Consider the following 17643-nt stretch of genomic DNA (forward strand, 5'->3'; position numbering starts at 1 on the left):
TTTCCATTTTATTACTTTAAAAAACAAGATACATATGAAATCATAAATATAAAAAACAGAATGAAACAAAAACTTAGTTCATTGTTACAAACAACTTTACTGCAGGTAAAAGCTAAGAGCTAGTGTTACACCAGATGAGTAAACTGATGTATTGCCTATTCATTAACAGTATCTTTAGACAGAAACGGCCTATTCCTCCAGAAGTGAGGAGAATAGAAGCACAGTTTCCAGTAATGAAGAGGAGATCAATTCACATCTCGGAGAGAAAAAAAAATAAATAAAAACAGTGGCTTGTCACTGAATAAAGCTATTGTTCTAGAATTTAAGTCAGTGTTTAAGTCACATGGATTCTAATGGCGAGCAATTTACGTCCTACAAAAATGGCTCTTTTGTTATAAAGGGGGAAAAAAAAAAAAGCCCAGACTAGGAGCATGCAGGTCATATATATAATATATATGCGCGCGCGTGTGTGTGTGTGTGTGTGTGTGTGTGGCGCTATGGGCTTTGCTAGCTTGGCTCTTGCTCTAAGCAGAGCTTTTCTGCATCTCTAATGGACAGTGACAGGCCTGGGCTGACTGAGGGAGAGGGAGGGAGAAAAACAAGAAGCCAAATAACAAAGCAAAAACAAACTGGTTTTCAACCAGTGAGCACAATACAGCTTTTGTGCACTTTGTCTGAATTTCCCATTGTGCACACATTTGGCAATAAAAAGAGGGACGGGGGGGTGGAAAGCTGGTCACTGCCATTAGTCAGCACTGCCTTAGGCTGGACAAGCTGCTCTTTTTCACTGATCCAGGACCAGCGTTTCTATCCCACATCCTTCACAACTACAGCAGAATCAGAAAAGCGCAACGCAAATTTCTGGACTCTACCAACAGCATAAGTCTCCAAAAACTAAATCCCACTCTCTAAAGTCTCTCTAAAGGCCCACTTCCTGCATTCTCCATCATTTGACAACAAAGTAATCAAGAGGAGCACCCCTTTCCTAAATCCTTCATTAAACATGTCTAATGACTACTATAAGACCATTTGAAATATAAATGTGTTTACAGTCATCATTCCTTTACCTCCATGTTAAAATTAATAGCATTTTTGTGCAGTTCTTCACATGCATTTTGAGCATAAGACCACCATGGATTCTTGCTCTTGTCATCTTCATGCTCTTATGTGTATTTTCCTGGACTTTTATAAAACACCATCATGGGTTCATCCCTTGTCCCGTGAGGCAATTATCAAACAGAAAACCACAATACACTTTGTCCCTTTTCAGAGAATGAACTTTCAATATTTGTTAATATCAGTCCCACATGTATCAGAGCATGTACACAAAACTGTACATGGAAAAACTCTGTACCTCACAACATATTGACCTCAATTTGCGCCTCACTTTTTTGTGTCTAAAGACACACAAGTGGCAGAAACTTTGGCTGACACCATCCCAGCACGCTTAAGAAAAACACAGAGAGTCAGTAATGTTTTGACTTCGCAACAGTGAAATAAATCGTGCCTATAAAGAAAATATATGTCTTAAGGTGTTTACACTGACATTCATGACCTTTATACTCTGAACAATGAAACAATCATTTTATCCAAATATCTAAATATCTTTAAATGTTTGACTTCTTCTCAGTGTGTGGGTGCATGGGTAGCGTCAGCCAAATTTCCTGTCAAATCCTCTTTTGCAAAAAACCTCATTAATAAGGAATAACACTACAGAAGTACCAAGTTAAATATCATCTCCTGCCATTCATATGCTGTAAATAAACATAAACCTCTTTCTCATAGCCGTTACTGTCCTATCCAGGCATTACAATACGGTCATGAATGTCTTATGAAATGTTAGGACTGGTTTAAGGCTCAGAAGCTCTGTCGCAGTTGAATGTCTTAGGGAGGAAGGTACTGCACTGTAATAAAACCAATTACATCCAGTAGGTGGCGCTGCCTACTGAATGGGTTAAGGCAAGATGCGAGTTTTTGTGTGCCTCTCCTCTCACCCTCAACACAGGATCACAAGGATGATTCACAAAAAAAAAAAAAAAATAATAAAATAAAATAAAATAAAAAGACGCTCTCTTGAGAAATGTAGTGCAAGTAGGAAGACTTGAGTTTGCTGCAGGTGTAAAAGTGGACGCTCGCACACCACACAGTGACCTAAAAGCAGCTGGAATCTCCTCAGGATGCAGTAACTCAACCTTAAGTGAGCAAAATGTCTCTTAGGTTAGTACTATTCAGACGTGCTAGAAAATAAACCTCTAATTGTCTCATGCAGAAATGTTTTCTTATCTAAAAAGCTAGTCAAGCACTCTCACCCCTACAGCTGGAGGGAGAAACTGCAGAAAAGGCTAACTAATGCTAGCTAAATAGATTAAACTGCATGTGAGGAGAGACCAGGGCCTAGTGACCTTCAACAGCACTGTTGTGTTAAGCAGTTCTGTGGAAATTAAAAACAATCTTTGTGCTTTGTCACAATCAAGAAATCGGGTCCTGGACTAGTATTCATAAGAGCAGGAGTGCTAACCTCTATTCGGTTTTTACACAACTTAGACCAGTGTAAACATGCAGGGTACAGGGCTGTAAATCAGCACTCCAACTCTCCACTCTTATTGGACGAATACATGCCCAGAGCTTTGTGTGATACTTTAAGCGATGTGAAAGGCCTGCAAGTCTTAACTAAATACAAAAGTCAAGGATTAAAACAAAACAAAGTGTGATATGTATTAAACATCTCAGAGTATGAATGCTGAGCACGTTTCTGAACAGGGCCTGCACAATATAAGGAGCATTCCAATCAACAATTCTGGACAAATATTTCTAAATATATGATAGATGTAGGAATCATTGTTGCATATTCAATACATCTAGGTAACCAAATTACTGCTAAAGCCATCTCTCATTTTAAAGCTTTTGGTGGCTTATAGTTTACTTCTTTTAAATCACATCACACATACAATTTCTTTAGCAGAACGAGCTGTTACCTAGTGTCTGCATCTTTGAATTACATTGACAATTAAGAAGAAAATAATACATTTATAAGCATTACTACATCATGCATCCAGATCTATTCCTCGTTCCTTTAACAACATCAAACAATGAGCTCAATTTTGTAATAGTTTGTTTGGGTGAATTATTTACTTTTATTGTTTCTCCCAGTATTGTCCAGCACCAGTTCAGAATTTGCATGAAATATTTGATTAAACATTAGCAGATCAGCTCAGAGACACCTAGTACATACAGTTGACTGTCAAACTGAGCACAAAGTAGACCTGAAAGAACCAGCAGGCCGGTAACACTGGTAGAACAGCTTTCAGTGGCCAGAAACAATTAAAAAAAAAATCCTTCCTTTAGATGCTTCAAATTCTTGACATCTTCAATGAAAAAAAATGTAAATAAAATGAAATAGTCCTCCTCCGTGTGTAGGAAAATCTGACACTGTTTCACTCAAAAAAATGTAGATCCAAAATCAGAAGCTTCAGTCATAAATCAAACAAGTCTACACACTGAGGCAAAAAAGCATGAACCTCAGCCTCTAATTCTAATCCCAAACACAGGTTTACCGCCGTAACATGACTCAGAATAATAAAACATCCAACAGGAGCAAAAAAAAAAAAAAAAAAAAGGTGCAGATGCTTTTGTGTTAGGACTTTAAAAAAAAAATCTATTAAGTTCTTCATTGCTGCATGACACAAAGGTTTCTAATAAACATCAAGAAACCCATTTGAGAAAAAAAAGGTTTGTTATGAAAATCTTACATAATAAAAACTGTGATTCTAGACATTATTAATACTGCGTTTCACTAGATGGCAATTGTTTTTTTTTTAGTCTTATAAAAAGGACATCACTACGAAAAATGCATCAGCCTTTTAAAATATGCAGCGCTTCAATATAAAGTGCTTCATTACATTGTTATTTTTTTTTTACAGTTTCTTATTAAAATACTGTATTCCCTGGAGTGAAACCATAGTAAACATGTTACACATTGGTAAAAATAAACATTTTGGAATGTCTTTAAAAAGTCCCATGGGCTGCTTTTGGTCAAGCTGAACTTGTTCCAGGAGCCTAAGAGGAAAAAAGTGCCATTAAATTTTATTTAAGCCCTGTTGTATAAACTGTGGAAACAAAAAAAACAGATAGATAGGGAAAGAAAGTCACGTATGTATTACAACGAACGGATGTGAAAAAAATGTGCTAAAGCAACAACAATACAAAGAAAAAAGAAGAAAGAAGAAAAAAAACAAGGACAAGAATGATGGCCAAAGTAAAGACAGGGCATGCAGGGACAGAAAATAGCAGACAGACTGTCTTGAGACCAAAACTTACAGCTAAAAGCTCACTTGAAACACTAACACTAAACTAGGAGAGAAGATTTGATTTGTCAGCAATTTGTTGAGCGTAGCGTTATTTATACACCGTCAGGAGCACTATCTTTACACACAGGACTAGTGCTGTTCTTCACAGCATTTCAAAGCTTTATGGAAATGTGGAACCTTCACATGACCCAGAAAGTCGTAAAACAAAACAAAAACAACAACAACAAACCCCCAAAGAAATTTGCAGTAGTACTTCATTTGGTAGCAACCAGTGCAGAACCAAACAGTGATAGCACCATGGGGCAGAAACATGACTCAAACCATGGCAGTGGGGAATGTGTATGCTGCCTAAGCTTTTCAAACCTCTCTCTCTTTCCCTCCTTTTGTTCATTCCATCCACATTTTAGCTTGGCAGTTCCATCCTCTGCATGGCCAAGCTCATCCTGTTCTCCAAGCACAACATGGTGATGATAAGGCCGCAGAAAAAAGAAAAGATTATTTACACAGCTGCACTTTGGGTTCAAGACAGCCAGGAATTAAATAAATAAATAAATAAGTCAAACAAAACAATAAGAGCTTAAATGAAAAAGAATCCAAAAACGTAGAAAAATAGACTCTGTTAATGCGATGTACAGGATGAAGGAGGAATGGATGGATGGATGAATAGAAGATGAGTGTTAGTCAGCATGCTGCAGTACTGGGTGTTTGCTGAAGAAGTGTGAGCAGCAGGAAGAATGTGGAGGTGGGCAGGCACACACACAGGAAGATGATCATGTCCTGACTGAGACACACGATTAACGGATGCTCAGACAGTGCCCAGTCTAGCAGCACACACAGCAACAGGTAGTACAGCAGGAATTCCTGCAGAGCCTCCCACTCCAGCCCTGCCACGCCCCCCAGCGGCTCACTCACCATGGCCTTCATCTCTGTCAGCTCGGCCTCCTCGCGCCCACGGGAACGCTTGCTCCGTCCCCGCTCCGCTGGAGCCACTGCCTTCCTGCTGTTTTCCACAAACTCCTGAAGGACGACAGGAAGAGATATTCAGTGCAACTATGCCCTTAATGACAGGGCCATTAAAAAGTTCTCATGGCTAATTAATACTCTTTATTACACCTAAAAAGTGTTTTGTTTTGGCTTGAAATTTACAGTTTGCTTGTTCTGAAGATTTAAAAATGTCTGCCATGGCACTTTAGTAAAGACAGTTTATTATAAACATTGTGTATTTAAAAATGTTAGTATAAATGAGGCAGGTGCTAACAAAAGAGTTTATTATGCGAGTCTTCTATGCGTTTTAAATACACCTTCAGCATAAAGAATTTCATTCTATAAAGTCGACTCAAAAGTGTCCGTAGGTGTGAATGTGTGAGTGTGTGTGTGTGAGAGTGTGTGTGTTGCCCTGTGAAGGACTGGCGCCCCCTCCAGGGTGTATTCCTGCCTTGTGCCCAATGATTCCAGGTAGGCTCTGGACCCACCATGACCCTGAACTGGATAAGCGCTTACAGATAATGGATGGATTCTATAAAGTCAGGCTCTTCAGTTGCTCCTAAAATAACATTCAGAGACATTTGAGTGAAAGACCTGCATGTTATTTTATAATAAATACTATGGTGTTACAATGTATCTACAGTGATTATATGAAATAAAGGAAAACACACATTTCTGCACCCTTAAATTCAATACTCCAGTACCATATAGATCAGATGTTAGTCAGTGCTAGCATATGAAGAACAGCCTTTTCTAGCTGAAGCTCACTGACAGAAATGAAATCACAAAATTATAACTTCAAAAATTACCACAGAAAGCAATCTGCACCTCTGTGACCTTGCCTCAACAAAGGCTGCCCATGGTGAGCTTCACAATGCTGAATTTTTACAGTAGAGCTGACATTCAGAAAGCACACAACAAAACAGAACATGTTGTAAGGAGCACAAAAGTGAGTGCCTTGAGCAATGGTAAAAAGCACTGGTGGGTTCTTTTTCACCTTTTCTCTGTGTTCACGTTTGGAAAAAATCAAAGAAAGCCTCCATATCACAGTGTTTCCTGCCAACCAGTAAATACTGTGGTGCTTCCATCTTATAGAAGCTATATAGATGCAGTGATTGCTCAGATGGTTATTTGATCTTACACTATAGCAGGATATATGTTGCATGGAATACAACATTTGCAGACAAATATCAAATTTAACATGCAAACTTACATGAAGCCTGTTTTGGAAGAGATTACATTAGAATTTAACCTCAAATTCAAATCTAACAGAATAATTTAATATAATTTAAAATAAAGCAGTTACAGACAATGAATGAATGAATCAAAATAATATAATTTCATATAAAATATAATTTAGAATATTGGGGCAGCAGTGGGTGGTGGTTAGGGAACTGGGCTTGTAACTGGAAGGTTGCTGGTTTGATCCCAAATGTGTGTGTGCGTGTGTGTAAATGTGTGTTTCACTGCACGGACTGGGTTAAATGAGGAGAACAAATTACTCAGTGTGCAAGCACAGTGGCCAATAAAGTGTTTCTAATTCTAATCCTTACTGAGTTGAAATTGAAGTTCTCCGATACGCCCATCTAAAGAAGACAGCCTTTATGTTATTAATGAAAAATATAGATCACCATAAAACAATTATCACAGTAAAAAAATTGCGCAAACCATGGCATTTTAGGGCTTTCCTAGCTAGCACTTGACGTTCTTATATTCCACAAAGGTACCTCCCTGGACTCATGAATGAAATTCATTCATTCATTCATTGTAACCGCTTATACAGTTTAGGGTCGCGGTGGGTCCGGAGCCTACCCGGAATCACTGGGCACAAGGCAGGAACACACTCTGGAGTGGGCGACACACACTCACGCATTCACACCAATGAGCACTTTTGAATCTCCAATCCAACTACCAACGTATGTTTTTGGATTGTGGGAGGAAACCGGAGCACCCGGAGGAAACCCACGCGGACACGGGGAGAACACACCATACTCCTCACAGACAGTCACCCGGAGCAGGAATTGAACCCACAACTTGGTGTGGCTGCGACCTTAATCCTTAATTAAAATGCCATACATAATTTAACTAATTCATCATTTATTAACTGCAATGAAACATCTTTTGTTTAACCTAGGTCCTTTCAATTATAAACAGTGAGATTGTTCAGCATCAGCCATCCTCACCCAGGCAACTCAGCCAAGCTTGATCAGGCCTCATATTGCAACAACATTAATTTCTCAAAGGGATGAAACCCTCATCTATTTTCTTTTGTTAAAGACAGGTCCAATTATTCCTTTCTTAGTGACATTCACTAACAAAAAGAGGCATTTTATCTATGAATATTCACAAGGCACAGGCACAACCACTTATAAATGCACCTTCAAATTACAACTTCTCTTTTCCACAGTCTGTCTGTTGACTGAGCACAGGTGCAGAGCATACAGCAGTGTAGCTCTGTTTATTCAAGGCTGAACATCATGAGAGGTCTCCTATTCACATGCCTAAAAGCCTAACAAATGAGAACTCTTTCAAGAACAAAAGTTTGATGTTACACTCAGAAGATATCTAGGACACCATCTGAATCCTAAAATATCTGCTCTGTATCCGAGACAGCAGAGGCTTTGCTAAAAATCTGAATCTGCAAGATACAAAACCTGTTACTATGGGAGCTGAATATTCAGCTAAAATCCTACTTATCTGTGAGACATTTAACTCTTCTTTTTTAGCCCACCAAAACCATGCGGCTACTTGGCTAACTTGCTTGCTTCAATTTTGTTTTGCATTTGTCTGTGTCTGACAAGGTGAACAAGATGTCACCTTGTTGTATTTCTTAGCTTATAGCTCAGTGACCAGACGAACAGTAGGGATTAGTTGACACCATGCTTTTCGTAACACATGCTTGGTATTGCACTGAAAGAGCTCTGATAAACAAGTGTATCAGCAGTATAAAATCATGAACATATTTAATAAGATATATAAAAGTATATAATGTAGCACTACAGAACACAAAAAACAGTAGTTTTTAAATGCTCCTTTATATTGTAAAAGTCTAAAACAACCAAATCCTACCACTTTGACTCACCATAAGAGCCTTGTCCATGTAGAACTCTTTGCCAGGCGTGCCGTCGTTGTATTTGGTGTCGATGGCAAAGCAAAGGAAAAGAACATCCACCACAATCTCAAAGATGGACAGAAAGCAGTGGGCCACCAGGAAGGCAAATAGACACACGATAATGAGTGGCAGCACCCACTCTGTGTAGTCCCTCTGATAGTTCAGTGCCAGCACCCCCGCAAATGCCGTGCAGGTCACAATCAGGATCTACACAAATACAATTGCATTTTTTTAATTTCCAACTATAAATAAATTATACCATTTTTTGCTGGAAAAAAATCCTTAGACTCTTTGTAACACCAGCATAGAAAAAACATCAAGGTTCAGGATCTATATTTTGGAGAAAGTGTGGCTCAGATAATGCTAACCATTTCCATATCTTTTGGGAGTGTACTGTTTTGTTTAATTATTGGAAGGATATCTACCAGGATGTCTGTATTGTAATGCAGATGGACATGACATGTAACTTCGATTCTCTCTACTTGGGTAATCTCCCCTTGTGCTTGGACCAAAATGATAAAAAAAAATTACTGAAGGCCTTGCTAGCTACAAATAAGAAAGCAATCACTAAAAAAAATTATCATCTACTGAACCCCCTCAGTTACAAGATTGGTATGACATTGTACACAACATTTATATAAAGGAAAAGCTAACATATTCACTGAGGATTCAGAGCGATAAATTCTACCAGATTTGGTCAAAATGGTTAACTTATATAAAGACCCCTGCAATCTGATTTTGTGTAATATTTTGTTTTTAATTTAATTATTTGTTTGTTTATTTTTTCCTCCCCTCTCCTTACATTAAGCTTCCTTACTTTTATATATAGTTTTTGAATAAAACTGATAATTATAAGGGAAATTTTAAAATCTGTTGTTTATGGAAAATATGGGAAATGTATTATAACAGAATGGTTAATGAATGCAACACTACACCAGACTTGAATGTAATGTGAATTTTGTATTTAAAAAATAAATCTCCCAGTAAAAATAAATTTGAATATATGTATATTACACACAAAATTGTATAAATATAATCCCTTAACACTTCTCTTAATAATTTAGTGTCAGAACTAAACCTTGTATCTCCCTCTTTTTTTAATACATACTCTAAAAAGTTTTTGAATTTAAATAAATTAACTCTTCATAATGTAAACTGAATATTTACTGTTTTGGAAATAATGGTAGATTTTTTTCAGACTGAAAAGATACATCTGTGTACAAGTCAGGTGTAATACTAGGACTTACTACAAATGGTTCCAAGGACATAAAATGGGCAGTGTTCCCTCATTTTATTGTACTGCAGTACTTATTTTGGCTTATTTTATTTACATTATTTGATCTACCTGAAATCCTTGCTGACTGACATTTATCTATGTATAAAATGATTGCTCATCTTTCCTCCTAGCCCAAAATGTTTCATTTTTGCTGATATAACACTTGTATTTTATTGTTTCCCTTGAAACTGTCATTATAAATACTGAAGTGATAATAAAGCTGGCTCTTAGAGAGAAAATATTACACCATTAAAATGAATCACAGGAATCACAGAAAGCAAAATTGCACTCTCTGGGTGGGTAGAAGGCCTGTTTCTTCAACTCCATCATCCATTATGATGTGTATTTTGTGTTCTCTTCCAAGTATGTTGAGTATTTTGGCAGCTTAGTTCAAAATGATGGCTACTTTAATGTGTCCTAGAGGAAGCACCCTCAAACATAATGATAATAAGTCTTATATCCCAAGATTGTTTGAGACATAGCTAATGAGTAGAAAGATATATCAATAATTATTTCTCTTTGTTATGTTACAAAAATGCTAACTTCAAACTGTGCAGCTCTTAGTTTTCTCACCTTGCCCAAGAAGAGCACAAAGTCTCCCACTGTGTTGATTGCTGCCACCCTCAGTGCATTTTCCACCAAGATCACAAAAGCATCTCGTGCCGAAGTACAGAAACTGGTGCTGTTGATGGCTGTTGCTGCATACGCATTCTAGACAGAAAGAGAATAATTCGGATTATAATAACAACATGGCACCAAAAATCTATTAATATAATAACAACATTATTTTGTACGGGAAAGAAAATGGATCAAAAATTCTTAAAATAAAACAAAAAAAGAATTGATTCCAGAGCCCCCTTCTTATAGCTGTCCAGTCACTGAATTTACAACAGGAAATGGTCTGAAAAGCACATTTCATAAAGAATTAACCTAAACCACATGGTACCTGATTCAGATAATTGAGGCACTTCTCCAAACACCACAGGCAGCAAATACATGCCTTCAGCAAGCAGCGAGCACATGCATTCTCCTATAAAAAAAGAAAAGACTTTGTAAATATCTCAAAAAACACATACACTTCCATACAGCTGCTTCACCTAAAACTGAGTAAAAGTCAGACACCATATTAACATGTAGAAAAAAGGCCATTAAATACAGGTTATTCATTTTCTTTAAGAAATATTACAATATGAGTAGATAAGTTAATCTGCTTGCATAAATAACAGAAGAGTCAAAGGGACAAAGAATTTCCAATAGTTCAAAAAGCAATACAAAAATTTTAAAAAATTAATAAAGATCCACTTATTTTCTTTATGTGTTACTCCAGAATTTGTGCCTTTTTAAGAATGATTTATTACAACTTCATTACTAAGTGCTGAAACACTCCTTACAACTTCAGGGTATATGTCTTACACACCAAGTTGACCTTAAGATTTTTAAAATCATTGGACAATGGGCATGTGGTCAATTTAGTGGACAGAGGATGTGCACAAACTTCAGGCAACTAATGCAGTGTAAAAGAACAAGATATGTCTTTAAGCTCTGGTCTAATTTAAAAATATATTGCTCGAACTCCAGACTTTTTGTATAATGTATTGAGTTTTCTTTGCTGACCTTCCCTTTGAGCTGGTTGTAGATGTACATGAGGATGAGGCGTGGAATCTTGACCAGGGTGATGATGAAGGAGCCCTTGGCCACAGTACCTAGGTGATAACGTATCAAACGCAACACTGATGATAGGATGGGCGTCACAGGGAGCCTGTTCTTATCCCTACAAACAGAAACAGAAATTTTATTTTATTTTTCAACCATGCATCAAACGGTGGCATCAATCTAAGAGCTGGCAAAGGCAACTGAACATTAGAACAGTAATGGCCAGACAAATCTTCATAACAGCCTACCCAATGTAAGCTATTTGACCGACTGCCTCTGTGTGCTGGTTGAAATATATTAAAGCCCCAGGACAAGCACAGGGTTTTCTAATTTAAATTGCCACAATTCATCAACATTAATTTTTATAGGCTGTCATTTGCCGTTATTTTCCTATAAAAATATTTTTGGGTATTGTAAAGATATGTTTTAATAATGTGTGCTCACAAGAATTTATGTCTTGTGGAAAAAAGTAAAATAGGCATTGTATTTATGCCGCCCAAACCTGGTGAAGTAGTATGTGACCACAGCTCCAGCCACAGTCATCTGCTGACATGCCAAAATGAATTCACTTATCCAGATGAGACCCACAGCGTGGTACCAGGTCAGATACTGCAGTGGGCCACTCAGCCTAAACTCTGTCAGTCCTGTCTCCTCATTCTTCTCAGGAATCCCTGAAATCACAGGCAAGGAGGGATACAAGCTAGAATATGAGAATCCCGTACACATTTCCACTTACAACTGGACTGTCTATGCTGTAATAGTCAAGCAATAAAATCAGATTTCTCCTAGATCTAATTTCTCCTCAGGTGAGATGTAGGCTTATGAAATCATGTGCAATATACTGTAAAATTGCCAGATTGCAGCCTTGAGCCATTGCCATTTAACACATCCCTTTTTAAATCAGCATGATTTTGGCATTGCAAGCAATGTGGTAATATCACAGAGGACTATAGAATGCTATGGAATGATGTTTTGTTGTTCAGTTATGAAGACAGACTATGCATTATGCTGGTAATAAGCCACGAACATCGCTTTAAAATAGGCAGGCATATTCAACAAAAAACATGATTGCCATCCATTGGTCATTGTGAGTATCACAGTCATTGGGCTCAAGCCTAGTCAGACATGTTGAGTATTGATTGTTGATCAATAATTGTAAATATTACAGCATAAATATCAGAATTCCTCACATGATGTTGACATTTTTTAGTCAGACACAAAAGGCCACACTCATCAGATGGATGTGTGAAGGTTAACAAATGTCATTCCCCTCCAGGCATTTTTTAAGTTCAGGCTCTGACAGTCCATGTTATGACATGACTGATATGATAATTTCGTGGTTCATATAAAACACATTTGAAGCTGCTAAAAACATTTAATAAAATAATACTGACTGACAGTTATAATTTTTCAACTTTAAATGATAAACCAAATATGATTATAGTCTGTTATATACGCGATGACTACAACCCCAATTCCAATGATGTTGGGATGTTGTCTAAAACATAAATAAAAACAGAATACGATGATTTGTAAATCCTTTTCAACCTATATTCAATTGAATACACTACAAAGACAAGATATTTCATGTTCAAAAATTGTTTTTGTTTTGCAAATATTCACTTATTTTGAATTTGAGGCCTGCAACACATTCTAAAAGATTTGGCACAGGGGCATGTTTACCACCGTGTTACATCACCTTTCCTTTTAACAACACTTAATAAGTGTTTGGGAACTGAGGACACTAACTGTAGAAGCTTTGTAGTTGGAATTGTTTCCCATTCTTGCTTGATGTTCAACTTCATTTGCTCAACAGTCTCCGTTGTTGTATTTTGCACTTCATAATGTGCTACACATTTTCAATGGGAGACAGGTCTTAACTGCCATTCCGTGGGGGGGGGGGGCACTACTGATGTGCAGACTGACCTATTAAATGTTTACAGAGAAGGTTATCGACCAATAATGGTAGCTCTACAGTCAGACCGTCCAATCCGAAGATTTTAGGCTACTTCACCACTCCCCCTTCTCACTCAAGCGAACCAATCGGAGTAGGGGAGGGCGGGACTAGTTTGTGAATGAAACGCTTCTCCAAATTCTATGTAAGCTCTAGAAAAACAAAATCCCGGATGTTTGTGAAATTTCGCCAGGACATTTTTTTTTAAGTCTAAAAAAGACTTAAAAAGGACATTAAAAGGACGGGTAAAAGAGGACGTCTGGTCGCCCTAAACACATGCAGAATGTGAGAAGCCGGCTGCGTTTCTGGTTTTTGATAATATATGGCTTACGCTTTGCATGGTAGAGTTTTAACTTGCACTTGTAGATGGAGCGACGAGCTGTGTTCACTGATAATGGTTTTCTGAAGTGTTCCTGAGCCCATGTCGTAATATCCGTTTGCGAGCAAATATACAGAACGATATCACTTTTTAAGGGATCAAAGGTCACGGGTATTCGATGTTGGTTTTCGGCCTTGCCACCTACTTGCGGAGATTTCTCTATATTCTCTGAATCTTTTGATGATATTATGGACTGTAGATGATGAAATCCCTAAATTCCTTGAGAAAGGTTGTTCTTAAACTGTTGGATGGTTTGTTCACGCAGTTGTTGAAAAAGTGGTGAACCTCACCCCATCCTTGCTTGTGAACAACTGAGCCCTTAGGGGTTGCTTCCGTTATACCCAGTCATGACACTCACCAGTTGCCCATAACCTGTTCACCTGTGGAATGTTCCAAACAGGAGTTTTTTGAGCATTCCTCAACTTTCCCAGGCTTTTCTCGCCCCTGTTCCAACTTTTTTTGGAACGTGTTGCAGGCCTCAAATTCAAAATGAGTGAATATTTGCAAAAAAAAAGAAAAAAAGTTTATTAATTTGAACATTAAATATCTTGTCTTTGTAGTGTATTCAATTGAATATAGGTTGAAAAGGATTTCCAAATCATCATATTCTGTTTTTATTTATGTGTTACACAACGTCCCAACTTCATTGGAATTGAGTTTGTATATTTCCTGTTTAACCTGTATAAATCAAATATAGCTGCACAGTGGGCTCCTCCAAAACAAATATGTGTTTATGGAAAATGATGCCTCTGATACTACTGATAAAAATCTAAGTTGTCAATATTAGCCAACAGATACACATTTGTGGCCTCTTAATAGACACGAATCATCTACAAATATGTGCACCTCAAAAACACTGTAGCATATTTCAAATGCTCCTTCCTGTTCAGGAGAACCATGAGCAGACAGGACCTCACCAGTGGTTCCAAGGAAGAGGAGCACCAGGATCCAGTAAACCCAGAAGAGGGAGAGGGCAAGAAAGGTGCAGAAAGGCTGCAGCACAAGCAGAGGCAGGTGAATAAACACCTTTCCAGCCACATGGAACAGAGCGATAGTTAAAGCCACACGCTTCCTCATAAACAACATCAGCAGCAATAGAATCACCTGAGAGAGAGAGAGAGAGAGAGAGAGAGAGAGAGAGAGAGAGACACAGAAAGAAAAAAAAGAATGTGAAAAGGAGAGTGAGAGAAATAGAGAGCAGAAGGCAAGAAAATATACAAGGGAAAATTGGAGAGAGAATAAGTGAAAAAAGGGAGATAGCAAGAAAAAAAGGTGTTATAGGGGGTGGGGGGGGGGCGTTTTCTCCAAGAACCTGAAGAATGTATTACTGTTTGAGTACTTCACTGTAAGATAGCATGGATATTGTCTTTTGAATCAGGAACCAGTTCATAGTCCCCATTCATTATTTATACATCCTCTCAGCTTCAATCTTTCGCTCACACTCTCACTCTGACTCACCGTGAACACAGTTGCTGAAGTGGCATAGACCAGCAGGGCTTGCATGTGGTCTTTGGAACCCTCAGTTTCCCCGTTTGTTTCTTTTGCTTCCTTTAAATCTTTAGCCACAGTCTCGTTCCTCGTCAGCCTGTGGTCTATATATAACCACCACAGAACGCTGGTGCCTCCTACAAACACACAAGGCACACCTTCAGATTTTCACACATTCCCTGGAATTATCACACCAGGTTTAAAATCAGCAGCATGCATGTGAAAACCCCTGATTCTGACAGTAAGTGATCTGGAAAGAGGCTATGGCACTAACAATAAAGCTGAGGTAATTCAAATTCACTGCAGACACTTGACACAAATACAGAGTGTTTCAAATGGCTGTATTCCAGCCTGACAGAGCCCCACTCAGAACTTAAGTCCAGAAAATAGACAGTGAGTTTGAAAAGAAGAGAATTTAAACTTGCCCAGAGATCCCAGCACCACGAAAACGGTGATAATCCACACCAGGACAGCAGAGATGTAGCGAATGATCACCATCAGGATCATGGAGAGCACTGTGGCATACACATAACCCAAACATCAATGATAATACATTTTCAAGCTCACAGAAATGCTCTTACAGCTGAATTTTACAGACCTTAGCTGGGAACTGATGAATCACATGCCTCATCAAAAGCTTGATGATATTGCTAAGTTTATATTTGATTATCTACATGTTCCTGGATTTTGGTAAAGGGTCGCGATTAAGAATGGTATGTTTCAAGCCTATAAAAAATCTCCAAGGCTAATTCACAGGGAAAAAAGCACAAAATCTTCTTATATTAATAATTTCTGAACTTTGTTTTGTTCTTTTGCAGCTTGTTTTAATTTGCAGTGCTTTTAGGCTTTCCAAGTCACCATAAGTTTCACATCAGTAACTGGGTTTACATATGTAAAATTATTTACAAACCTAAGGAATTTACCCATCAAAATAGTCTTTCGCTAGTCTGATGCACTGTACTCACGTTATCTACAGAAATTCAAATATTGACTCGTTACTGGCTGATAAATTATGGCTCATTTTACACTAACAGCCAATATCAGAATTAGGTGTGAACGAGCTAGATTGGAGCACCCCTATTTTATATCACTGAGTCATATCCAATTGCAGTATTAATATTCTGGTCTTACTGTGGTGTGAGATGGCCAAGTTCCAGCAGAAGAAATACAGCAAAGGCAGTTACCTAACGCAAGCAGACAGAGCCCAACAATGATCTCTTTACTGGCCACCACCCCAGCAATCAGCCTGTGTAGTACTGTGTTGTCACTGACAAAAGTCACCACTGCCTCAGCAAACTTAGAATAGCAGGAGATATCCACAGGAGTGCAGCGGTTAAACACTGGCAGAGGTTTACTGCAGTAACAGAGAGACACAGAAAGTATAGCACAGTGCAGAGTAAGCACAAGATGACAGTGAGGCACGTTTGTCTTTAAGGGAAGTAAAATGAGAGTCTCACCTCGCTGGAACTGGAAGTTTGGGACACTTGTCAAATCGTTCCGGAAGGCTTGGGTACTTATGGCCAGCCAGCTCATAGGAGCAGAGCTCTGAGCCTGAAAGATGAAAAGACAAGGGCAGAATGATAGAAAACATGTTCTCTATGATCTAAAGTAAACAGATTAACATGCATATAGTATAACTGGGAGAACACTAAGGACCCATATATAAAAATTACTTGAATTTCATTATAAATTCATTCTTAAATTATGTTCTCAGGCTTTGAATTACAAAGGCAGTATCTTCATGAATTGTACACTATAAAAAAGCACCCAAAGCAATGAGACAGCAAAAATAATTTCTTAAGCACATTTCTACATAAATTCTTCTTCAGATACACACAAACTATACACTATATGCAAAAAACTACACTTCCCATATCCACAAATGTACACCTTGGATCAATAAATTAAGACATTTCATTCAGTCCCATTGCCACAGTCTTCCCTTACAAATATTTGGGTTGCTAAAAATGGATTGTTCTAAAGAACTCCCTAAATATGTAACTGGTACTGTAAGCAATAAGGCACTTTGTGAAATTTATTTCCTCTAGATATTGCATGATCAATTGTGAGTGGTTTTATTAAAAGTGGAAGAATTTTGGAACCACAGCAGCTCAGCTAAAAAGTGTCAAGCCATAAAGAGTTACAGAGTGAGATCACAGAGTGCTGAAGCGCACAGTGAGTAAAAGTTGCCAACTCTTAATACTGCAGAATTATAAATGTCATCTGGCATTAAAATCTGCACAAAAACGATGTGCCAGGAACATCATGGGATTGCCAAGCAGCTACATCAAGCACAATACCAAACGTTGGATGGAGTGGGATAAAGTATGGTGACTCTGGACCAATAGAAACATTGTTCTGTGTAGTGACAAATCATGCTTCTCTATATGGCAATCCAATACAAATTTTGGATTAGCGAATATCAGGGTACCTGCCTGACTGCAATCTGCCATTTGTAAAGTTCTGTGGAGGAGATAATGCTATGTAGAT

The 17643-nt window shown here is 38.0% G+C and overlaps 1 protein-coding gene across 3 annotated transcripts in view; it reads right to left on the minus strand.

Moving 5' to 3' along the window:
• Positions 1 to 7: 7 nt before the first annotated feature.
• Positions 8 to 17643, minus strand: part of slc44a1b (solute carrier family 44 member 1b) — a 36117-nt gene continuing 18481 nt past the window's right edge. For 2 of the 3 annotated variants that reach the window (XM_066667864.1, XM_066667865.1), the window contains exons 5-15: positions 16611 to 16704; positions 16338 to 16507; positions 15579 to 15668; positions 15124 to 15290; positions 14583 to 14769; positions 11835 to 12003; positions 11294 to 11450; positions 10626 to 10709; positions 10253 to 10390; positions 8374 to 8610; positions 4290 to 5324 (exon numbers count right to left, since the gene is read on the minus strand). In XM_066667864.1, coding sequence (XP_066523961.1) covers positions 4989 to 5324; positions 8374 to 8610; positions 10253 to 10390; positions 10626 to 10709; positions 11294 to 11450; positions 11835 to 12003; positions 14583 to 14769; positions 15124 to 15290; positions 15579 to 15668; positions 16338 to 16507; positions 16611 to 16704 — 1829 coding nt within the window. In that variant the 3' untranslated portion in view covers positions 4290 to 4988. Of the gene's footprint in view, positions 4057 to 4289; positions 5325 to 8373; positions 8611 to 10252; positions 10391 to 10625; positions 10710 to 11293; positions 11451 to 11834; positions 12004 to 14582; positions 14770 to 15123; positions 15291 to 15578; positions 15669 to 16337; positions 16508 to 16610; positions 16705 to 17643 lie in introns of those variants that run through there. The other variant, XM_066667866.1, reaches the window with a different exon arrangement.

Source organism: Hoplias malabaricus, chromosome 4 (genome assembly GCF_029633855.1).
Source record: "Hoplias malabaricus isolate fHopMal1 chromosome 4, fHopMal1.hap1, whole genome shotgun sequence".
Taxonomy (NCBI): domain Eukaryota; kingdom Metazoa; phylum Chordata; class Actinopteri; order Characiformes; family Erythrinidae; genus Hoplias; species Hoplias malabaricus.